The sequence below is a fragment of the Phragmites australis genome, chromosome 18 (assembly GCF_958298935.1).
Source record: "Phragmites australis chromosome 18, lpPhrAust1.1, whole genome shotgun sequence".
NCBI lineage: Eukaryota > Viridiplantae > Streptophyta > Magnoliopsida > Poales > Poaceae > Phragmites > Phragmites australis.
In genome coordinates, this window is record NC_084938.1 from 23824188 (window position 1) to 23849320 (window position 25133).

A 25133-nucleotide genomic window follows, 5' to 3' on the forward strand; every position below is an offset into this window, starting at 1 on the left:
TATTCAATTTAATATGATACCCACACCATGTGATAGTACAGATTTAATCATAAATTTACATACAAATTTCTTCTCATTTGGAGTTTGTATGGATTATTTATGAACTTTGCAAGTTTTAATGTTTTGCTAAAAAAATCAATAGTATAGACGGTTCTTTACTAAAAATCATATGTACTATTTGTCATGACAAATCTACCAACAATGTTTTCATGTGACAAATTTTAATGTATTTGTGTATATTATGTTTCTTGAGTATGACTGCACGTATTCCAAGATGTCATATAGAATAGATGGAGTATGTCGTCATGAGGTATGCTAGTCATTTCGCACTACTATATTTTTCACATCTCCTAGAGTTCAGATGCCTGAAAATGAGAAGCATCACAGTCGATATGTGTGAATGCTTGCATTCACATAGCCGACGTCGAGATTTTAGAGTAGTGTTGCCGGGGTTATGGGAGGAGGGGGTCTTGGGATCTTCTGGTGACCCCTGGGCATATAGAGAGGGCCATGAGAAGCAGGGCTGACCGGCAGTGGTGGCAGGTGTAGGGAGGGAGCAGCGAGGCAACAAGGAGACTACGGGGTGCGGGGATAGCGAGGCGAGGCAATGGCGACCGGATGGGCAGGGGCAAGAGGAGTGTAGCGAAAATGACCCTATTATGCTATGATTGTGATTTTAGTGATTAATGACAACATAGTTATTGGGACTAACATGTCTGTCAAGAATATATGTTAGTAGGTCTCATGGATGCAATACATGAAGAAGCCACCACAGTCAGGATAAAGTTTGATTGAATTGGAGAAGACACAGAGAAAATAACCTCATCGGATGGTCTAGCACTGGAAAAGTTTGTAGACGCTGGAGTATTCTATCAGTAGAGTTCAATGAAGATTGAACTCACCGGAAGGTCCGGCGATACCCGATGAACATGCCAGAGCAATTCTGAAAGAGGGTGAGGAATGCCTAACCAGATGGTCCGAGGCTAGGCATTGAGCAGCACCGGAGTGTTTTGCTCTCAAGCAGAAGAAGAGCAACACATTGGAAGGTCCAGCGCTTGAGTAGAACACAACAGAGAATATGCGCTAGACTATTTCTTGCAGAGGTGGTTCTAAGTGTTGAAGATCGAAGATCAACACACCGGATGGTCCGATGCTCAGGAGTTCAACACATCGGAGCATTTTTTGCAGAGAAGAAGAGAAGTGGTAGTTAGGCTCAAGTATACACGCGGAAGGTCTAGCGATGAAGTGAACACCACACCAGAACATCCGGTGTTCACAAATGAGTCCGAGTGGGTTCCAATGGCTAGTTTCTTCTGCTGTACTCACCGGATGATCCAGTGTTGGTACTTCTATTAACACCAGATCATTAGCAATGGCTAGTTGACGGGTTTAAGGCTATAAATACCCACCCACTTGGTCATTTGAATGGGCTGGAGTCCAGAGAACCTTATACTCACTTGAGAAGACATCCAAGCCATCAAAGTGCTAAAATTGTTCATCCAAGGCGATTAAGCACACTATTAGAGAGTGATTAGTACTTAGAGGCCTAGAGAGAAGTGTAGCTAGGTGCTGCATCCTATAGAGTGGATCAAGGAGTGATCCAACCATGTACCGAGAGGTACGCTGGCGTTTTGGAGTCTTGGTGACTCACTGGTAACTTGTTAATCCTCCGATTTAGTGTGCAACGGTGGCAAGAAAAATTGTGCAGGGATGCAGAGGCCCTTGTCTTTGTGACTAAAGGTCCGAAGTGAAGACGATGCACAAGTGACCGGAAGATAGGTTAGTGGTGAGATCTTGCCTTGGTTGCTTGATGGCTTCTCGTGCTTGAGGCCTTATCTTGGTGACTTGGTATCTCAAGAGCCATGACTAGAAGAGACTTGGTGAACATGAGCATATCCTTTATGGAGCTCCAACATGGACTATGGGTGGCTTGTGTGCTACCGATACTATGGGATAAAAATCCTTTATGTCGAGCTTATCTCTCTACCTTATTTACGTTTCCGCATTTACATACTTGCACTTTACCTTGCTAGAGTAGGTTGTAATCATCTTGAAAAGTACAATAGACACACTAGATAAATCTAGAGCGCGTTTAGATAGAAATTGAGATATTTTTATCTTGTGAAGTTTTTGGAGCCATTAGTTTCTAAGTGTTCTAATTGACCCCCCGCCCTCTCTTAGGACGTTATTCCTCACAATTGGCATTAGAGTCTCGTGCTTATGATAGGCTTAACATCCTAGAGTTATGACATCTGGGGTTGGGATGGATACCCATAGCACTCCATATTTTGACAATACTAATTTTTCCTGATAAAAAATTCTAATGACTTGTTATTGCATGCTAAAGGTCTAGATGTTTAGAGTCACCGAGGAAGGGATGATGCAACACCTCACAAACAAAGAAAGATAATTAAATGCATTAGCAAAGAGTATCACTTTATCATCTTTATGTGTTGATACATTTAATCGTGTTTATTCTATCACCAATGCACATGATATTTGGAATAGTCTCATTGAAATAAATGAAGGCACAAAGGATGTGAGCAATGAGAAATATCATATGCTTATTACTAATCTCAATGGCATCAAACAACTACCCTATAAAAATACTAATGATATGTATTCTCATTTGAATATTCTTGTCAATGAGATCAATGGGCTAGGTTTGATGCAAATTGGAGATGATCAAGTGGTGAGCAGAATACTTCAAGCTCTTCTTCCAAAGTACAAGCTAATTGTCTCCATCATCTACGACAACCACGATATGAGAAAGATGACTCCAAGCCAAGTTCTCGGCAAGTTGACCATGAACATGGGGGTCGATGCTTCTACCTCATCCGATATCAAGAACCTTTCTCTCACAAGCAAGCTAGCTCAATGCCAATATATGAAAGCAATGATATGGAGACAAGAGCAAAAGTCAAGCTCAAGTGAAGATGATGATGATGAAAGAGAGCAACGAAGAGGATGATCAAAACATATTAAGTGATTTTTTTAGATTGATCCTAAGATGGCCAAGCTCATGTCACAAGTGGAAAAGAACATCAAAAGGATCAATGCCAAGATTGATCATCCAATCTCCTTGAAAGACTTAGTCAAAATAATTGATCATATCAAGAAAGAGAAAAAGACCAAGAACAAGAGGGAGACAAGAGGAAGAAGCAAAACATTTGCAAGCATAGAAGATTGGTGAGTGAAGATGAAGATTCAAGCTCAAGTTATGAGAGCCTTACCATCTACTCCTCCAAGAGAAACTCTTCCTCAAGGTCATCATTACACAAGTCATCACATAAGCAATCACACAAGTGTCTTATGGCCAAAGGTATGGAAAGCGATATAAGTAATGATAAATCTGATGAGGATTCACCCTCTCAATAAAAACTTATTGATTTGATCAACGAGCAACGAAGGACCTTAAACAAACAAGCTAAAGAACTTAAGAAATTCAATACCCTTAATGACATTCATGCTGCCTTTGTTTCTATTCTGAACAATTATTGAGCAAATTTAATTTGCTAAACAAGGAGCATGAAGAGTTTAAGGCAAAATTTGAGTGCATTGAATCACAAACTAAGGTCCCTTTGAAGCATTCTACTTCTCTCTTTAATTTTAATCCTAAGATAGATGCTTCTAATTCTTGTGATGATTTATTAATTTATCTAGCTCATTCCTATACAATGAGACATGCATTGAGAATGTTGATATAGAACCATCTAGTGAACTCATTGCACAAGAGAATGATGAGCTCAAGGAAGAAGTGGAGAAGCTCAAAGGAGATTTGGCAAGATTAAAGGGCAAGAACCATGTCAAATCTCATGATAACCATGCTACCATGGTAAAGAAGCTTGCATAGATGTTCACCATGATATGCTTCAAGTGCCATCAAGAAGATCACAAGTCCTTCAGTGCAAGCAAGTCAAAAAGGAGACCAAGGAGAAGAATGTAACACCAAATTTTTGCAATAGTTTAAATTTTTGCTAATAATCTTAAATAGTAGTTGCAATTTTGTTCAATAGAAGAAATTAATTTCTACATTTAATTTTGTCATAGGTTATATATAAGTTTGATGCATTCATGTCGTCATAATTGCAATAGGTTTTTATGCTTGAAAAATGTTTGCAAAAGATCGCTAAAAGTCGCTCGTCAAACCCCATTTTCATTTTGGCTCAAAATCTTAAAAGAAAAAGGGTTTTCAAAATGGAAAAGGGTTCTCGGGCTGATTCTTCTCCCAGCCCATCTCTTTCCCCTCCCCTCTCTCCTTTTCTCCACCCTCGTGGGCCGCCTCTCCATCAACCCGCGTCGGCCTGCTAGGCCGAGTTGGCCTGCAACCGCCCGAGCCGCTTCCTCCCCACCTTCTCTCGTCGCCAAGCAGGCCCTGCACGAGCCGACTGGAGCCGAGCCACGTGCGGGCCCGAGCCGCGGCTGCCCTTCTTCTTCGTCCCATCGCCTGAGCTTCATCCACCCCCAAATCATTGCACTGGTTCAAAATCCCGCCTCCACATGCCATCACTCGCTAATTAAAGTGCATGGCTGCGATCCCCTCCCTTCCTTCACTTGATTCCATCCATTTCCGCCTCCTTTATCCCTCACAAATGAGGAAAACTGACGCATTCAAGGAAATCAAGGCGCCGGCCAATCCTCTCGAATCTGTCCAATTCCCTCCCTCTCTGGAGTATTTAAGCTTCCTTCTGCCTCCGTGGCGATGTTCCACACCTTTTTCTCCTGTTTTCCCCTTTTATTTTTCCGCTCAGAATCGTCCTCTAGACCGATTCTTCCTGAACGCCTATGAGTTAGCTCCGCTGCCTCAATTCATCGCCGATGAGCTCCCCTTGATCAAATCTATCCCTCTCCCATGTGCATAGGTTCCCGAGGGCCCATTTGTGCCGCTTCTCGACGTCTCCCCATCACTGGAGCGCTGCCTGCACCGAGCTTCAACCCCACCGACCGCCCCTCTCCGTCGCCGGCAGCCCTTAGTTCCTCTCTGTTGCGAAGAGACCCACGGTGAACTTCCCTGTGTCACCCTCTTCATTTTGCGTTGTTCCCCATCGAAAACCGTGGTTAGATGCGCATTCCCGCGCATCTCTGGTGATGCGTCGGCAACCTCACTACCATCGGCCGCCCCCCCCCCCCTCTATTTAGCGCTACCGACCAAAGCCCAAATGAATCCGAGCCGTCGGATCTCAATCCAATGGCCTATAGCGCATACCCCTTCATACACTCATAACCGGCCCACCGTAGACAAGGACCGGCCTTCCAAGCCGTGGTCCATGGGTCCATAGACCTTTTTCATGAGCTATTCTAATAGAAAATTAAATCGGTTTTGATTTATGAGGTCATAATCAGAATTTTCAGTATAAAATCAATTCGGTTTATTCTCATAAGTCAACTAAAATTTGCAGTTAAATCCCTAAAACTTCAAAAGCTCAATACTTTTTACTCGTAGCTCCAATTTGGGTGATTTTTGCGCCCAAATGTTCATAGCGGCGTGTAGAATCTTTTTATAGTGTTTTGTTACCTATATTTAGTACTGTTCGGTATACTGTTCTTAGTAGTTTCCCTTGTGTGCTTTTCCGGTGTGTCGATTAGAAGGTGGTCAGTTCGAGAATCTACAAGAACAAGTTTTCAAAGACTTTGAGCAACCCTCAGCTGAAGGCAAGTGCCCTTGAACATATTGCTCCTGTTTTAGGATTCATGAGTAGTTATTTTTCCTTCATTGCATGCTTGTCTAAATTGGAATCCCATGTTAGGGTTTACTAGCTTTGTATGATTATTCATTATCGCCGTTACTTAATCATGGGTTAAAATGGGTAGTATATTGCAGTGCAGTCGTAGTTGGGGAAAATGTTAATCTTGACCAATACCTATGCAACATAAATCGGGAGTGGTTATCTTTTGTAGCAACATGGTATATGGATCCTATCAGAATGGTTGGTTTGAGGAGGTGCTGAACAGTAGGCTTGTGTTTGTTCCTATGCGGGGTCCTAGAGACCGGTTCTTAAACATGTAACCAAGTGAATCCGCACAACCATGAGGCCTATATGGGTATGGCTTGGCCAACTAATTAGACACCCCTCTAACTCTGTTGGCATCGTTGGACGGTTGAGTGGCACAAGAGAGGCTTCTACAGTGATGTAATCGTCTGTTAGTGGTGAAACCTCAGTGGGTGCCTGCAAGTTGACGGGAGCTTTGTAAAGGCCTTGTAGTGAGACCCTGACTCCAGACCCCAGAAGTGTGAAGCAACACGGGAATCACGACTCATGAGGAAAGCTGTGCAAACTCTACAGAGTATCAAACTGATCAGTCAGCCGTGCTCACGGACAAGAGCAGACTTGAACTTCTTTAGGATTAGACGGGATCAGGGTTTGGTATGGTTTGTTGGGTAGCCAGGTAATGAAATTACCCGGTGAGTCTTGGTAGACAGATGGAATTCGATGAGTCAATCCTTTTTATTATGGTGGTGTCTTCACACCTAGTAAATAGGATGCCTGTTGTTGGAGTCATTAGGTTAAAGTTTGCTTAGTGCAGTTAACCGTGTCTAACCTTTCCTTGCCTTAAGCCTCATAGTATGTTTTCCCCTCACTTTCGGAGTACATTTTTGTACTCACACCCGTTGCCCCTTCTCTTGCATTCTACCGCTGTTCAGAAGTCTTCAATGAAGCTACAACCTTTGATGAAGATGACTTCGACCCGGAGTTGCTGTTCTAGGCTGGAGTGCCCCCGGTTGATGCCTGTGGAAGATGGAAGCCCCGCTGGCGCTGAATGTCTCTTGTTCCACTGTGTTTTCTTTTAGCCCCTTGGGTCCTTTTGTAATAAGTTAACAATGTTATTGTAATTTTAACACTGTGATGATACACTGATGATGTAAACGCATGTATGAAACTTGATCCTAGCATACATGTGTTGTGCCCAGTTTTGTTCCTTTAAAACTGGATGTTACAAAGAAGAAGAAGATGAACCTCTCCAACAAGACCTCCAACATCTACACCAAGCACAACTACAAGACCAAGACTAAGAGTAATCACTACAAGTTCAAGAAGAAGAAAAATGGCAAAGTGGTTGCACACATTATTGGGAGAAAGAACCAGGGGTGGAATCAACACATTTAGGTGCCCAAATAAGTCATCACCAAATGAAGGAGCTCTAATTGGTTTGGGTTCCAAATAAGACTTGAGGTCCACAAGTCAGCTCATGGATTTTGAGACTTGGCTCACAAGATAAAGTGAAGATTCAAGCAAAAAAATCAAGTGTACAAGATTGGACGTACTAATGAAGATCATAATCATTATATACCCAAATTCTCATCCCAAGGTAAACAAGGCAAAGGTACTAGATGATAAATCCTCTAAATTGATGAATTCACTTGCCCTGTCTAGGATTGCATGCTCTCAATTTAATTTATTACAATGTCTAGTGTAGCTTTTTTATACTGTAGATTGCTTGTGTTTCTCTCTTTCTTATGAGCAACCTACATGGTTTTTTAATAGTAGATTTCTTACATGGTACTAATTCTACTATTAGTATCATTTATGTGCTATGAACCAATCTATAGGGTACCCTCCTCGTTGTTATCAATAACAAGTGCATATCTCTCACAAGTATTCAACCCTTTAATGCATATATTTAGGGGGAGTATATCCTATAGGTGTGATTTTGAGACTAACATGTATTTGAAGTAATATCTTTTGTAGTCTCATAGAGTGATCCACAAATCTCCTGAGGTATGCAATACTTAAAGGCTTTAATTCATACCTCCATGCATTATATGGCTTAAACTTCCATCTTGACATATTGTCTAGTTGTGCATATGTCTCTCGCTTATCATATATATGCACACATATAGGGAGAGTTTAAATCATATTATGTGAGTTTCATGAATTGTGATCCGTGTGCTTTCATTTCAATTAGTACCATATTTTTTAAATTATATCCCTACAAGTGGTATCCCTTTAATTATTATCATTTCATTGGATCATGATTTATGAAGCTCTCTCCCATATGCGCAAACGCTCTTTCTCGAGTTCAATATGTGTTTGTAGCCCTTTTTGAAATTATTGATAAAGGGGAGAAGTTTGATGACCACAACAAGAGGCATGCCTAGTGGAGAACAAGAAATATGCCAAGGTTGATAAAGGAGGACTCATCTATATTTGGTATTAAAAGTATGCAATGGAGAAGCTCTTGCATGGGTTGATCAATGGAGAAGCTCTTGCATGGGTTGATCAATGGAGATAGTGGCAATAGAAAGAAGGGCCACAACAAAAGGAGGACTAAGTGGTAGGTGTAGCAAAAATAGCCCTATTAGGTCATGATTATGATTTTTATGATTAATGACAACATAGTAAATAGGACTAACATGTTTTTCAAGAATATATGTTACTAGGTCTCATGGATGCAATACATGAAGAAGCAACCGCAGCTGGGACAAAGTTTGGTCGAATTGAAGATGTCCTAGGAAGATTTATCTCACCAGATGGTCCAGTGCTATGGATGTTGAGCTCAGCGGAGCATATTTGACAAAGGGGGAGAGAGGCCTAAAGACCTCACTGGAAGGTCCGGTGATTAGCAAGTGTGCTCACCAAAGCAATTCTTCTAGAGAGGGGTGTCGTGCTAAAGAATAAAGGTTAAGTCTCATCGTATAGTTTGGTGATCAAAGCATGGCAACACCAGAGTGTTTCTGTCCAGAAAGCAATATGGAACAACCCACCGGATAGTCTGGTGATCAGAGGAACATACACATGGAAGCATTTCCACCAGAGAAGGTTGCAGCTGTGGAAGATTGAAGATCAACACGCTGGAAGGTCTGGTGATGAAACAAGGCTACATCAAACAATACACCAGACAATGAACAGTGAAAAGAGGCATAACGAAGTTCAAGGCATCAGATAGTCCGGTGATGAAGTGATGTGCACCGGATGCTTACACTGGAGCAATTTACACAGAGAGGATGCAGTTGGCTCGGATGCTAAGTATATATTCATCAAATAGTCTGGTGATGGAGATGAAGTATATACCGGAGTGTTCGGTGTTCACAGAGGACTGAGTGAGGTTCAAGTGGCTAGTTTGTGAGAGTGTACTCACCATATGATGCGTTGTTAGTACTATTATTCTCAGCGGATCATCCGGTGTTAACAACTTTTCTGGGACGTTGGGTTATCGGCTAGTGCACGGGTTTGAGGCTATAAATACCCCTCCACTCAGTCATTTGAAGGAGTGGCATGCTACTAGAGTCTTGAGAAGTTCATGTAGACCTGAGAAGACATCCAAGCCACCAAAGTGCTTAAAGTGATCATTCAAGACGATTAAGCACACCATTAGAGAGTGATTAGTGCTTATAGGCCTAGATAGTGTGTTGCTAGGTGATTGCTGCCTAGAGAGTAGATCAAGGAGTGATCCAAGCTTATACCTCTTGGTACACCGGCACATTAGAGTCTTGGTGACTCACCGGCAAACTTTTTGACCCTCCAACTTGGTATGGAGCGGCTGTGAGAAGCGTGTACAGGGACGGGAGACTCTTGTCTTGGTGGCTCAAGCTCTGAAGTGATCACAGCGGTAAGAAACCGGAAGAGAGGCTAATGGTGAGAACTTGCCTTGGTGGCTTGGTGGCTCATCCGATTGGAGGCCTTGTCTTTGTGACTTGGTGGCTCTAGAGCCATAACCAGTGCCAACTGGGAGCATGTCCTTTGTGGATCTCCAACGTGGACTAGGGGTGGCATTCATGCCATCGATACCACAGGATAAACATGCTTGTGTTGAGTTTGCTCTCTGTACCTTATTTATATTTCTGCATTTGCATTCTTGCAATTTACCTTCTTAGATAGGTTGCAAGCACTTTGATAGGTAGAGTAGATACACTAGAGAAATCTAGAGCACATTTAGATAGAATTTGATATAGGTTTATCTTGTGTAGTTTTTAAAGCCGAATAGATTCTAAGTGTCATAATTCACCCCCCTCTTAGGACGTCACCGATACCTTCAGTAGGACATGCATCCAAGCAATATGGTAAGACTTTGTGCTCTTTACAACAGGTATTATTTATTACTTGCCATTTGATTTTATTGTGTTGTAATCAATCACCAAAAAGGTAGAGATTGTAGTGAAAATGATCATATTAGGCTATGATTGTGATTTTGGTAATTAATGACAGTATAGTCACTGGGACTAACATGTTTGTCAAAAATATATGTTAGTAGGTCTCATAGATGCAATACATGAAGAAGCCATCGTAGCCGGGACAAGTTTGATTAAATTGGAGAAGATCTAGAGAAAATGATCTCACGGATGGTCCGGCGCTGGACAAGTTTGTACACGCTGGAGTATTCTATCAATAGAGTTCAATGAAGATTGCACTCACCGAATGGTTGGGCGATACCCCAATGAACACGCCAAAGCAATTCTAAGAGAGGATGAGGAATGCCTCACCAGATGGTTCGGTGCTAGGCACTGAGCAGCATCAGTGTTTTGCTTTCGGGCAAAAGAAGAGTAACACACCGGAAGGTCCAATGCTTGAGTCGAACACGCCGGAGAATATGCGTCGGACTATTTCTTGCAGAGATGGTTCCAAGTTTTCAAGATCAAAGATCAACGCATCAGATGGTCTAGCACTCAGGAGATCAATACACCAGAGCATTTCTTGTGGAGAAGAAGAGAAGTGGCGATCAAGCTCAAGTATACATGCCGGAAGGTCCAGCGATGAAGTGAACACTACACTAGAACATCCGGTGTTCACAAATGAGCCTGAGTTGGTTCCAACAGCTAGTTTCTTTTGCTGTACTCATCAGATGATCCAATGTTAGTACTTATGTTAATGCCAGATCATCTAGTGTTCACAGTTTCTATGAGCCGTTGGAGCAACGACTAGTTGGTGGATTTGAGGCTATAAATACCCACCCATTCGGTCATTTGAAGGGGTTGGAATCCAGAGAACCATATACACACTTGAGAAGACAATGATCAGAAGAATCAACTAACTTCTCCCTTCTTCATTGATCCAGGGGAAAGAGAACCGTCTACTAGTTGGGAATCCAAGCCATCAAAGTGCTAAAAGTGTTCAACCAAGGCAATTAAGCACACCATTAGAGAATGATTAGTGTTTATAGGCCTAGAGAGAAGATTTGCAAGGTGATGCAGCCTACAGAGTGGATCAACGAGTGATCCTATTGTGTATCGAGAGGTACATTGGTGCCTTGGAGTCTTGGTGACTCGCTGGTAACTTGTTGACCCTCTGACTTGGTGTGGAGCGACGGCAAGAAAATTATGTAGGGACGCGGAGGCTCTTGTCTTTGTGACCAAAGCTTCGAAGTGAAGACGGCACACAAGTGACCAGAAGAGAAGTTAGTGGTGAAACCTCACCTTGGTGGCTCATCGTGCTTGAGGCCTTGTCTTGGTAAGTTGGTATCTCAAGAGCTATGACCGGAAGAGACTTGACGACCAAGAGCATATCCTTTGTGGAGCTCCAACGTGCACTAGGGATGACTTGTGTGCCACCGATACCACTGGATAAAAATCCTTTATATTGAGTTTTCTCTCTACCTTATTTATGTTATCGCATTTACATACTTACAATTTACCTTGCTAGAGTAGGTTGCAATTCTCTTGAGCGGTAGAGTAGACACACTAGATTAATCTAGAGCACATTTAGATGAAAATTGAGATAAGTTATCTTATGAAGTTTTTGGAGTCATTAGTTTTTAAGTGTCCTAATTCAACCCCCCTCCCTCTTAGGACGTCACTATTCCTCACAAGGAGTCGCACCAGTGGAGTTGGTTTGACGTGGCAATAGATCTGGCGATGAAGGAGACGCTGGAGATGGCCAGAGGCATGCAAGAGGTAGATGAGTGTGCGGTGTGTGTGTGTGTGTGTGTAGAGAGAGAGAGAGAGAGAGAGAGAGAGAGAGAGAGAGAGAGAGAGAGAGAGAGAAGAATGAGCCAGAGGTTGAATATGCAGTGTGGTCGTCTGATCTTGATCTTGTGGTTGACGGCATTGATTGAAAGAAGCCATTTTTCTGGCGCATGAGGTATAGCACTGTCGGTGACATGGGAACCAGGGGTCCCCGAGTACCGAGGCCAGGATAGCAGAGTGCCACGTGGCGCCCTCCCTCGGGGATCATCTCCCCGAGGTCTGAGAAGACCAAGTTCCGAGAGAGGGTGCTCAGGGCCATGAACAGTGGTCCCCGAGTACCCGAGTTCCCCGATGACCCGAGAAGACCAAGTTCCGGGAGAGGGTGCTCGGGGCCATAAACAGTGGTCCCCGAGTACCCGAGTTCCCTGATGACCCGAGCAGTCACAGTTCCAGGAGAAGGCGCTCGGGGCCATGAACAGTGGTCCCCGAGTACCCGAGTTCTCCAAGGACCAAGAAAAGGAATATCCGGGAGAGAGTGCTCGGGGCTGTGAACAGTAGTTCCCGAGCACTCACAGTTCCCCAAGGACCTGAGAAGACCCTCGCCGGTGGTCCCCACAGGGGCTCAGCGGTGAGGTGTCAATTGGTGAGAGGCCCGATGCTGCATTTAAGAGGGCGTGTGGCCTGTCACTTCCAACCACTCCACCCACGCTTGCTGTCAGCCCCTGCCACTCCCTGGCAGGGAGGCGTGGGGACATTTAATGCGGTGAGTCCCATCGCGCGTCATCCAGCGCGCCTCGAGATAACATCGCAGGGCTCGAGGCATATCGTCTGCCGCTCTGCTGTGCTAGGCTCGCTCTGACCGGGCAGGCACGCGGGGTTGCTCGGTGGCTACCCGGTGGGCCCTCCCCGCTGCACCCACTGAAAAGTGGGATGATGACGACAGGACCGGACGGGGGCGCATTTTCAACCCTCCCCGTAACATCAAGCTGCAGCCCATGATGGTTGCTTTCCATTTATGGTGTCTTGGAACTCGCGCCATCCTTTCTGGGCATGCCAGGCCGCCCTGACGGGGTATAAAGAGGGGCGGGCTCCCTGGAGAAAAGAGAGGGAGTTCTTGAGGAAGAAAGAAGGAGCTTCAGCACTGACGGAACTCGACCAAGTCTCTCGAGCTGAAGAAGAGTTAGACAAGCTAACGAAGCTCTAGACTTAGACAAACATCCTTGCAACACAAGAGATCCTCAAAGAGGCATTCCCTGAGCATTTATAACATACACACAAGAGTAGGGTATTACACTCCGTGCGGCCCGAACCTGTCTAAAATCCCCTGAGTATTTATTTCCTCTAGCATCCGATCATCCATCCCACCTGCATCTCATTTACTCCCATTTATTTCACGTACGAGGTAGATTCAAAATCATCCCCCCAACCGAATCTCAAAGGGGTCCCTCCGGATCCCCGCTTGTGGAGTTCATCCTCCGACAAGCGCCTCCTAATCTTTTTAGATGTAGTGCTTGTTCATACACATTTTAGTCTTCAATAGATTTTGTGAAACAGACACTATGTGAAAAAAGGTCATCGGTGACAGGTTCCCACACCCATCACCCTGCACGCGTCACTAATGAATAGTCATAAGTGATAGGTAAGAACCCATCATCAATGAGGTCATAGATGATGGGTCGTAACCATGACCTGTCACTGACGTGCATCTCCCATGTGCTGGAGAGAAAGACATAAGTGACGGGTAACCAAATTATCCGTCACTTATGTTAAGATATAAGTGAAGGGTTAATAGTTTACACGTCATTTATATTAAGATACAAGTGACGGGTAACCACTTCATTTGTCACTTATATGAAAACATAAGTGAAAATATATGGTTACCCGTCACTTATGTGTATGTTACCTTGCACGATTGTCCTGTTTCCTAGCTGCATCCTAGAGCATAGCTAGGATTTGGTAGCCACCTTCTCCCTGCAAACAACAACAATGCATCCAAATTATATCGACAAACACACTTATATAAGAACTAACTTCATCATAGAATCACAAAGGTTATAAAATTCCAATCAATTCATCATAGAATCGCAAAGGTTACAAAGTTCCAATCAATTCATATTACATAAGACCTCACAACCTACAGTTTCTATAGTGCAACTCGCCGTGTGACTTCAGACATCATGAACTTAGTGATCCATTGTCGAATCTCCGGGAGTGCATGTCGTCCAAAAAAAACAAGTTAAAAATCCTACATAATTTAACGTGTAACCAATGTCATGCTATTATGGAATTAAACAAATTACTTAAATTAGTTACAAATAATCTTGTATTGAACTTTCATTGATGGATTTCATATCCTTTGCTCAGATCATGAGGAGCATGTTCCACGCAATATAGAATCCGTAGCTGTTTCCTGGTGGTTGTTGGTGGCACTGCTGAAAAGAAAATTTAATGTTAGATCAAAAGGGAAAAAAGTAGCAACAAAGAGCTTTTGGTAATCTGTTTGGTGGCATTTACTGCAAACTTGGTCTTGTGTGTCAGTCTGTAGCCGTCTTTCACGTTGTAGTCAGGATCAGCTCAAAGGTACTTGTCAAAAGCCCTGTATAAAGAGGGATCGATTAGGGAACATTTGAATATTAGAAAAGTTAAATGTGTAAACTAAGCCAGGCAGAACTTATGCGTTGAGGAGTCCTTTTATAGCGTTGTAATCACGCTCTCTAGGTTTGCCTTTTGGTCCTAATGGTCCTAATGAGTCGAGGTACTACACTGAGTTCCACTTGAGGCAAATGACTAGTAAGATCCAATGGCCACCGGTGTTATGGGCATCCAACAGGTAGTCTATTTTGGAATAGTGTTGCATTGTACTAGCCATATAGTCCACAGTGTAGTCGCTATGAAGTTGGATGACCGAGATTATAATGCCTCAGGGTCAAGAAATCCGATGGGCTACTTGTTCTTCTTTGTTTCTTTGATCAAGTGTCTACAGATAAGAATATAGTTAGAATCAAGACTTAGTGATATTACTTAATGAATGTCTAGTTTCAACGGACTTACAATGTGAAGATCCATAATAACGATACATCCATGACACTAAATTTGAAGACGTCATATAAGTCATTGAAACCCACAAGGAAGTAGTTATCTTCAGTTAAGAAGTGACATCGTTTGTACTGTACACCTATGTATTGTGCCTTGGTGTCTGTAGAAGTCTACATGTGGTAATTATGCAGGTCGATACATACTTGTCCCGCCCTTACTAGGTCATCTACCGTCATCAAGGACTTCCCATATTGGAATTTTGTATAGGCACTGGTCCACACTGCTCAAATGTCTCTGGACTTCTTCGTTGGTACAATGGCCTTGGACCTCATCGGCAGGTGCTTCTTAAAGCCTTTCTTTCTGGCTCCCTTTTACTTCTTCTTTGGGCTCTTTGGGGGAGACAAAATTGGAGCTAGATGTGAGGCCACCAAATGCGGAGGAGAAGGTAGTGAAGCTAGCTTCTCTGGAGGAGGAGAAGCCTTCTCTGGAAGTGAGGGGTGTAATGACGGTGAACTTGAAGCTTGTCCAGACTAGGATGTACTAGAGACCATGATGTCGCCCCTCTTTCACTGGATCCTTTGACGAAGAGCTTCACCCAGAGTTGTAACTTCATCCATGGGGGAGGCGGAGCTCCAACACTTGATCGATGGCATTGCTATATACCATGTCCACCGTAAGCATGGAATAGAAATCATGTATCGGGACCGTATGTAAAATATGGACGTCTGGAAGCACCTAGCCCCTTGCAACCTCGATATAAAACCCGCTAGACCTAATTACAAGGCTGTAGGGCATGGGTCCTTCTAGCATGTCAATCGTATCCTACTCGGTCATGGTGGATACTCTTTCCTTGGAGGCGCAGCTACTCTTTCGTGTAGTTCCAGGGCTAGCTTCCTCTAGGATGGAAATCTCTATTTCCTGTGTTGCAAGCATTTGCATGATGTTTGCATAAACTTTTCCGGTGATGTCTTGTGTCAATGCATCGACGTCCACTGCACCTGACCTCTTCCTCTTCTTGTACATTCCAAGGTCTTGGGCAAAGCCATATTTCCAGCCTTGGGAACTGGATAACCTCACACATGACCTGAGTGCTCCGGGTTTCCCAACGCCACTGAGAGAACATCATGTTCCCTGACCCTGGTGAAAAAACCTTGGCTAGCTTCGGCTACCTTTTCTTTTACTTTGTTTGCAATTGCTTGGGTTGCGCTATTTCTAAATGTGATTTCTCCATTTTCGGACAGCTCACCCCTTGCACGTAAATATGACCTCGATCGTCCTTAGAATTGCAACCAAGGATTCTCACGGCCTTCTCTAGCTAACTTTTCATCCACTATTTGTCATTTCACCCTTTTCCCAATGTACCCGGTTATACTAGTCATGTGGTTGTGCTTGTTTCTAGCCCAAAGCTGCTTCTTCTCCCCGTTCTCCTTTTTGAACTGCTCTGAGTTCTTCATATGAACAAAAGCATCCTAATCTTCCTCTTTCAAGTGCTTGTAGCTCTCGAAGGGAGCCACCCCTTTAGACAAGTACCGATTAACAAGCTTGCTCCTAAAGCGTCGTTGAAGTTTCGTGCTTGCTTTCATTACTGCATTGACCATGGCAATCGTTTGACGTTCACTCATGTTTTCAGGGTAGATATTCCTTGATGGCATTATCGTACAAGTCCATCTTTGCTTCGTCACTGAGGTCATTGAACTTAGTCGTTATTGGCACCGTCTCCCAAGCAATGAGCCCTGCGACCCTCCAAAATCTATTCAATGCCTTTTTATCCATAGGCAGCCTGTCAACATCGATTCATGAGATGGTAACCTTGTCTGTCGGCCATTGTGTTTGTGTCATTGGCTTTCGGGCTCGTGCACTACTACCAACTGTTTGGTTTGGAGAGTGCGCTTCCTCCATCTAGAGAGAAAATAAGGGGAGTTGACATAAACAAAAAAATATTCCTCAATTCAAGAAGTATAAAATGCATTGACTTATATCAATAGCTCTTCAACAGGATTGTATTTAGAGCTACTTGCCCGACGACGGCTCTCCCGCTCACACGGAACAAGACTCGGGCTGTGATACGAGTGCTAGCTTTCGCTGCTACTGCAGGAGGAAGACATGTGCGGGCTTGGGCTCCTATCCACTCCATCTTGTGCTGGAGCAATCTCTAGTGTGAGCATTCTCTATGCTTGTGGTTTCTTAGGGGTGATAGTCCTCTTCTGCCTCATGGTTTCTTAGAGGAAAGAAAAAGAATCAAGGTTAATAACAGGGTAGACTCAAATGATTTTCTTTTGATCAAGTGTAATATAATCATGGTGATTAAATCTATTGGTTGAACTATCATGTAGATTATGGTGCATGATAAGCAATCTCTGAACTAGCAGTAGCACATCTTCCAGATATCAAAATACAATAGATAGCCCACTGAAGTTCCAACACATCGAATGAATCTCGACATACAAGGACAGACCAGAGAATATCATCAACAAAAATCTCCAGGGCCTACCAGATGTATCAAACAATTAGAGAGATCACAGCAATGCTACAAAATACATCCCCAAATACAAAGGCTATATGAAGCAAGGAACATCAAGTAGCTACCAAACGGGGTCCATGGTGGAATCTCCCAGTGGCAAGAAACAAAGAGTAGTATGTTTAACCTGGCACTCACATAACGTCACATGATCACATGAGAGTAGACTAAATCCAATTATGCAAAATCGATGTCCATATACTACAACAAACTATAGATAACTTAATAGCTCTTAATCTACACTGATTTGATACAGATTCACTAAAATAACAATAGCTCTTAATCATGATGGCTAAAAATTCCCATCTTGTGCCATCTTAAAGATTACTTCAAAACCTACAACTTTCTAGTGATCTCGAACTATAGGGAAAAATCATTAAGATGGACTGAACTAGAGTTGAACCTTAATCTGACAATCTAACAGACTCTACAGAACGGTCCTACTAAAATAGCTACAACTAGAGCCCTAGTTTACACATGAAGATGCACTTTACCAAAATGGAAAGCTTAAGAAACTGTCTACAATTTTGCAGGAGATCCAAAAGTCCAATTATGTCATTAAAATTGTCTAAAACTTTGATGAACAGATACTGCACAAAATTACGAGCCTTAAAAACAGCCAACTTATAACTACATTACTCCCTGACCTGAAATCTGATTGAGGTGTCCTTTGCAGCTATGGAAAGCTCTGCAAACGCTCTACAACTCATATAAAAGTTTGATATTTTTTTAAGTCCATTAAGAAGCCCTAAACACGTGACGAACAGAAGGGTTTAGGGTTACAATCTGCAGAAATTCAGTACATGCAGAAAACGTTCGATTCTGCATTTTTTATTGGAGCCTCGCCTCTACCCTACATCTACAACAAGCTACAGCAACCAAAACATGATAAGAACGCACCCTACAGCGGGACAAGCCTCACCTAGGGAGAGCGCCGAGGTTGCCAAAGAGGAGCGCGGTAGCCGGCGGTGCCAACGGGCTTGACAATGACAGCATGGGCGGTGGGGCCCTGAGAGCAGCGAGGACCAGAGGGAGGTGGTGCTCCGAGTGCGGCAATCATCATCTGCTCCAAATTCCTCGTCATCTTCTCTTCTTATGTCGACTTCGGGTTCTTCGATGATACCAACGTCTTCATATAACATATTCTGCTCTTCACCATATTTGGTTCAACTCGTGTAGTCCGGTTTGAAGCCTCTAATAATCAAGTATGTTTGGATCTATAGGACTGTATTCTGTCTAAGAAATGATCTTTCATTTCTACAATCGCAATAAGGATAATATATAAATTCAACACTCTTCTCCAATTGATCCTCCTTAGTAGCTGCCAGAAAAGGCATCACACCATCAAGATATTCTTGGTTTGTACGAGAACTGTACATCCAGCCACGATGCATCTATAATGTATGAAGTAAATTAATGTCAAATCAACCTAATAAAAAAGAGCAACCAAGCTTTTTGTCAGAAAAAATGGAGCTACCATGCATGCATGCATGAATGAACCATACAAATGACAATTAATTCAAAATTAATTAATGATTATCGTTATATTATATACATGAATACCTAAAAATAAGGGCAAACATTAATTCAAAAATTATCATTAAATATTATATAGTTATTAATAATTTTATGTTTATATACCAAAAATCCAAAATTTATCAAAAAAATAAAACATAATTAAACATTGATCTATAATTTGAGCTTCATATATACCTAGAACAACTAATATATTCTAGATCATCATGAAAAAAACTAAGTCTAGATATAGATATATACTTAATTATGTACATCATCTAATGAATAGAATAAAATATAAGACTAAATTAGAACACAAATCTACATCATCTAATGAATAGAACAAAACTATATCATCATGGAAAAAATCTAGATCTAGCTAGCTCTCCAAACCAAATCTAGACCCACTAAACTAAATTAGAACATAATGTTTACCTTGGAGTAACAAATACCAATAAATCTTTAAGTTTTCACCGAAATTTAACAATTTTTTTTAAAAAAAATTGTCGGCCTCTTCCTCCAAAAGCTGCGCACCGTTCTTCACTCGGTCGGCACTATTCTGCTTTAATCTGGAGGTAGGGAATGATGTACTGTTCTAATATTACAGACTGCTTCATGTTTGGAGTCGTCTATACTAAAGTGTCCCACCTCCCTCCGGTCATTTTCTCAGACGGCTCGTGTTCAGAACCGTCTGTATTAATTTTACGGACGGCTCGTATTTAGAGTCGTCTACAATAAAACGAATATCACAGACGGCTCCAAATACAAACCGTATGTAATTAATAGTACAGACGGTTTCTGTTTGGAGCTGTCTATGATATTCGTTTTATTAGAGATGACTCTAAATACGAGCCGTCTGTATTAAGATTACAGACGGTTCCCGATTATATTAAAAGTGTCCCATCATTTTTAGAGACATCTCATCATTATCATAGACGATTTTTATTTAGAGTCGTCTGTGATAATCTTTACATAAATAATTCTATAATAACTGTCTGTAGAGGGATATACTACTTAATCATATCTATAGTAATGGTTCCTGACACGCATGCCACTTCTTCGGAGTTGAGACACACATACGTTAGAGCTAAGAAACAGTGACGCTATCCATCATACCAGTCTCCATGCATGCATGTTCGCTAATCGCTATGTCCGAGGATGTACGTGCTACCACATCATGCGTAGAAGAACGCAAGCTCAGCTCCCGTACGTGTTTGACGACGTGGAATGCGGCTAGCATGCACGAACCGCATGCCTGCCTCCCGTGACCGCGCGCCACAAGCCCACAATGATTCTCTCATCATATGCTCATGCCATGCGTGCCTAGGGATGAACGGATCTGATATGCCCGATGCATGCCGATTTCCTGTGTCCAACCAGCATCGGAGCGCGGCTAAGCTGTACCTGCAGTACGCGCACTGCCGACGCAACTACTGTACAGCTGCAGCCTGAGCCAGCAGGCGACGATCAGATACGCACCAAAAAATTACCGCATGGCATTTCTATTACCGTTTTACCGCGTGGGGCAGCTGGCCTGGCCTCCCTGCTCGATCATTGCCCCTGATTGTTAAATTTGGAATGACAGGTTGTGTATTTTGTGCACTCTAGGGAGCGTGTCTTGTTTTTTGCATAGCCTAGCAGTGTGTCACGTTTCCCGATGGCCAGCAAAATCCTGCATGCGTCATCTCAGCCATGCCGTCTCCGACCAAATCATGGCCTAATCACACCAAAAACCACTCATTTCCAAGCCTCCCCAGCCCATCGGTTCTGCACACACGCAGTATATAGTAGTTTATTCGTGAGCTCCATGAGGAGGCTCCTTGGCTTTCTCCTTCCTCCTCTGTCTACCTCGCTAGCACCACGTTACTAGTAATCACATCAACCGCGCGATCTGATCTGGTTGATCATGGAGGAGAACTAGCTAGCTAGTTGATTCTTCATCCCTGTAGTGTGTGTCTTGGCTTTCTTGAAGGTTTCTTGAGACATGGCATTGGAGGCCGTGGTGTTCTCTGAAGGACTCTTTGGCTGCTGGGCCATGGCGTCTCCAGGAGAAGCAGTAGGAGGTGGAGGTTGCAGCTGGGTCCATGGGTATGGCGGCGCCATGGAGGGGATGATGGACGTGGAAGGAGGCAGTGCCGCCGCCTACTGGGACGTGGGCGCAAGCTCCTCCATGATGATGCAAGGGGTTGAGGAGCCAGCCGACAGCTCTGCCGCGCCGCTGCCGGAGCATGGCGGTGGCTGTGGAAATGCAGCTGATGGTACCGACTTCGCACGGGAGGGAGCCGCGGCTGCAGGGAGGCGGAAACGGCGCAGGGCGAGGAGCGTCAAGAACAGGGAGGAAGTGGAGAGCCAGAGGATGACCCACATCGCCGTCGAGCGCAACCGCCGCAAGCAGATGAACGAGTACCTCGCCGTGCTCCGCTCCCTCATGCCGCCGTCCTACGTGCAACGGGTACGTGCACCTATCTAGCTAGGGCTTAAGTAATCAAGTCGTCGTAGCTCATCTCGATGAAGATGATTTTTTATTCGTATTTACTATAGCACAGTCCACACTGAAATCACGGGCGACTTCAGTCAATGTGCTTCCACCGGAGTTAGAGCTGTCGGGGTTAGGAGAGGAGGGGTTTCCGGCGAGAATTCATGACCGGTAGGCATAAAAATAGGTTTGGAAGAGGCAAGCCGGCCAGGCGGTGGAGCCGGGCGAGACGGTGGGGCTGCGAGGTGGCGGGAGACGCTGGCAGCGGGCGGCGGGAAGACAACCGGTGAGCTAGGTCGGGGCTGGGGCGTCTTAGCCGACGGGTTAGTGCGGCGGGGACGGCAGAGGCGGACCCAGCGGCAGGGACGGTGCCGAGGACGCGAGCAGGCGGGGTAGTCGGGACTCGGGAGCGAGCACGCGTGAGAGAGATAACGAGAGAGAGAGAGAGCACGCTTACGTCGGAAGGAAGAAGAAGCACGCGCCGGTCGGATCGAGATCGTGCGGCTGACAGCGTCGACCAAAACGAATCGATTTTTCATTCGATTGAAAAATAGCAGGCTCCTTTTTTATTTGTGTATTATTGTGGATGCTGGTTAGGGCGACCAGGCGTCCATAATTGGCGGCGCAATCAACTACGTCAAGGAGCTGGAGCAGCTTCTCCAGTCCCTGGAGGCGCGGGAACACGAGCACAACCTGTCCCCCGGCGCCGGTGACGCCACGACAGTGCCCTTCGCCGGCTTCTTCACCTTCCCACAGTACTCGATGAGCGCCGGCGCCCGCTCCACCACCACCGCAAACACGTCCGCTGCAGACGACTGCAATGCAGATGGCGACGACGCTGCTTCGGGCTCAAGGCAGTCGACCGTGGCGGACATCGAGGTGACCATGGTGGAGAACCACGCCAACCTGAAGGTGCTGTCCCGGCGGCGGCCGAGGCAGCTGCTGCGACTGGTCGCCGGGCTACAGGGCCACTGGCTTACCCTGCTGCACCTCAATGTCACCAGCGCCGGCCAGATGGCCCTCTACTCTCTCAGCCTCAAGGTACCCTTTGCCCTTGTCCTTTCGCCACCCTCTGTCTCCGTGCGCATTGTCCGGAACGACTCCTCTAAGCTCTCCCATCTCCATTATTTCAATGAAGTAGACAGGGACAGGTCGTGGTTACAAGAATCGTAGAGCTAGCGAACGGGCATGGCCATTTTTTATGTCATAATGACCTAAACGTGCTCCTCTCTGCCTGCTTGACGGCTGCCGCAGGTGGAAGACGACTGCCGGCTCTCGTCGGTGGACGACATCGCAGCGGCGGTCCACCGCATCGTCGAGGCGATCGAGCAAGAGGGGGAGGAGGAGTAGGGCTGCAGCGACCTGAGATCAGAGATGAAATGCAACAGTGAACGCATGTAATAAGCTGTTACTACTTCTACGCTTTGAGGTTTAAACTGATTTGTGTGTGTTGCTCCTTGCTAGTACGCGATTGCTGAATTTAGCAACTTAGGGCCAACTATATCTAGAGAGAATTTCATGTATGCAATTGGAGCATATACTCTTCTCTTACGTGACATCTAAAATTTACGTTTTCCTTCTCTGTCATTGCATCAAATTCGTCATCCCTTCCATGGCGCTCCTATCACTAGGTTATTATCCTACCGCGAAGTGATAGTTGAAAAGACATTTTTGCCCCTCTAGATGGAATGAACCAAATTTTGGCTAGTTCCTTTCCTGCCATTGCACTCGAGTTACACTTCAGTACTAATACACAATTTGGGCAGAAAAATACATGCATGTATGAATATAGATGACATATATGCGTGAGACAAAATAATAACAAATTGAGTTTTGAGTTACCACACACATACATGAATATGGATGAATACACGCCTACATGTTGATGTCATTGGTTCAAACAGACGAAGCAAGAGCTAAATAACAATACGGTGGCATCATTTGTCCATGGAATTCTCAACTTGGTTCGCACAGTCCAAGCAAAATAACCACATGTTTCCACCATTGGTTCACACAGACCAAGCAAAATAACAACAGGTGCACTTCATATATATTACAGACCATATAAAATAACTTAAATGTAATGCATCAGCTGGACGTTCAGTCTAGAAGCTTTTTTTTTTTTTTTGCTTTTTGGTGCTCATTGCAGGGCTTTGAGGTGTCTTTCTTCTAGTGCCCATTGCAGTACTTTTAGATGGCACTGAAACCAGTGACGGACCTAGGATTTTTAGTATGGGTATGCAAGATTGCAAGGGAGCGAACTAGCGAAAAGTTAATTAGGTTGGTGGGTGGCTAGGTGCATTCGTTCGTAGGCCGTAGGCCGATGGGAGCATGCAGAAGTGAGGATAGGCTAACAGTGGGCGCCTGATAGAAAGCTAATGTTGTGAGTTTTAGATCCAATTAACGGTGTATTGCACGTATGTCTAATATCCATGCACCAACTTAGGTCCGCCACTGACTGAAACATGCTTCTTCTTTGCCTTCCCTGTGGCATTTGCCTTCATTTTAGCCTTTTTCTTCTCTAAAAGATTGGAGGAGGCAGGTGGTGGAGAAGTTTCACATAAAGCTGGAAAAGGGTACTCAATGGAAAGTGCCTCAGGTTGGCTTGAGTCACTTCCTGACTTGCACATGCATTTTATACTTGATAAAATATATTGAATTAGACATATGCAAAATATATTGAACATGTACCTGGCAGATTGTCCAGAATCCAAGTTATTTGCGCATCCTTGGCCTCGTTACAAATTTACTAGGTAACTTGGAATTCAATGCAAAAATTTTAGAAAATCTAATATGTTTGCATAGATGCTTACCTAGGAGGAAAATTCATTGTTATGGGTGCTGATAAAGCAGAGTCAAAAGGTACAATGCTATTCTCAGTGGATAGTTCAATGTTTCTCTTCCTCCTCTTGGGTGCCCCCTGCATGAACAATAAAGGATCAATCTAATAATTTATAACAAAGTGCAAATATTAGTAAAGAATAGAATGCATTACTTCTCAGCTAGCATAGTTGCTATGTCCTCAAGATCACCATCCTTGCAGTTCTACCAGCGGTGGCCATATCCCTTGTAAATAGGGCATCCATGCTAGACTTTCTTGCATGTTGTGCTACCATTGCTCTCACTACAACCTTCGAACCAGGGCAGGATCTTTCCACCTCTTTCTGAAACCTATTTACACGCTATCAAAGCTGCTGCCCCAACTACCAAACAACTGTGTAAATGCTAGCTCCTTACCTGCATACACTCTCTTGTAGTGCACCAATATCTTGTACTTGTCCTTAATCCTCCTTTGCATTTCTTTTGCCCCCAGACTTGCATCTTCAATGAACCAGTCTTTCACATGCTCACGGACCCAGAATTTGCTTTCATTCTTCACTTGCTTAACTCTTCTTGCACTATAACAATTATGTCCACAAGTATTCTTCTTCACGTAACATGATACAGAGCAAAATAACACTACTACAAAATAGCACATCAGTGCCAGTTGAAAAACAGCTTCAGTGCCGATTTTTCAACCGGCACTCTTTACTCGGCACTGATAGTCATTGACTATCAGTATCAGGTCTGGAACCGGCACTGAAAGTTTTTTTCAGTGTCGGTTCATGCCTCTAACTGGCACTAAAAGTTGTTCCGAGCCAAAAAAAAAATAAACGAGCCAGCTCGTCTGTCACTCCTACCGCCGCCACCGTCGTGGTGCTCCTACCGCCGCCGCCGCCGCATGCTCAACACACCTTCCCTTCCTCCTT

The 25133-nt window shown here is 44.1% G+C and overlaps 1 protein-coding gene across 1 annotated transcript; it reads left to right on the forward strand.

The window, feature by feature from the left end:
- The first annotated feature begins 20630 nt into the window (after window positions 1-20630).
- LOC133899320 (transcription factor bHLH96-like) lies at window positions 20631-22888 on the forward strand. The gene is made up of 3 exons (XM_062340308.1): window positions 20631-21360; window positions 21982-22425; window positions 22639-22888. Exons 1-3 carry the CDS (start codon window positions 20893-20895, stop codon window positions 22732-22734), a joined length of 1008 nt encoding a protein of 335 aa, XP_062196292.1. The 5' UTR covers window positions 20631-20892; the 3' UTR covers window positions 22735-22888.
- Window positions 22889-25133: the final 2245 nt, after the last annotated feature.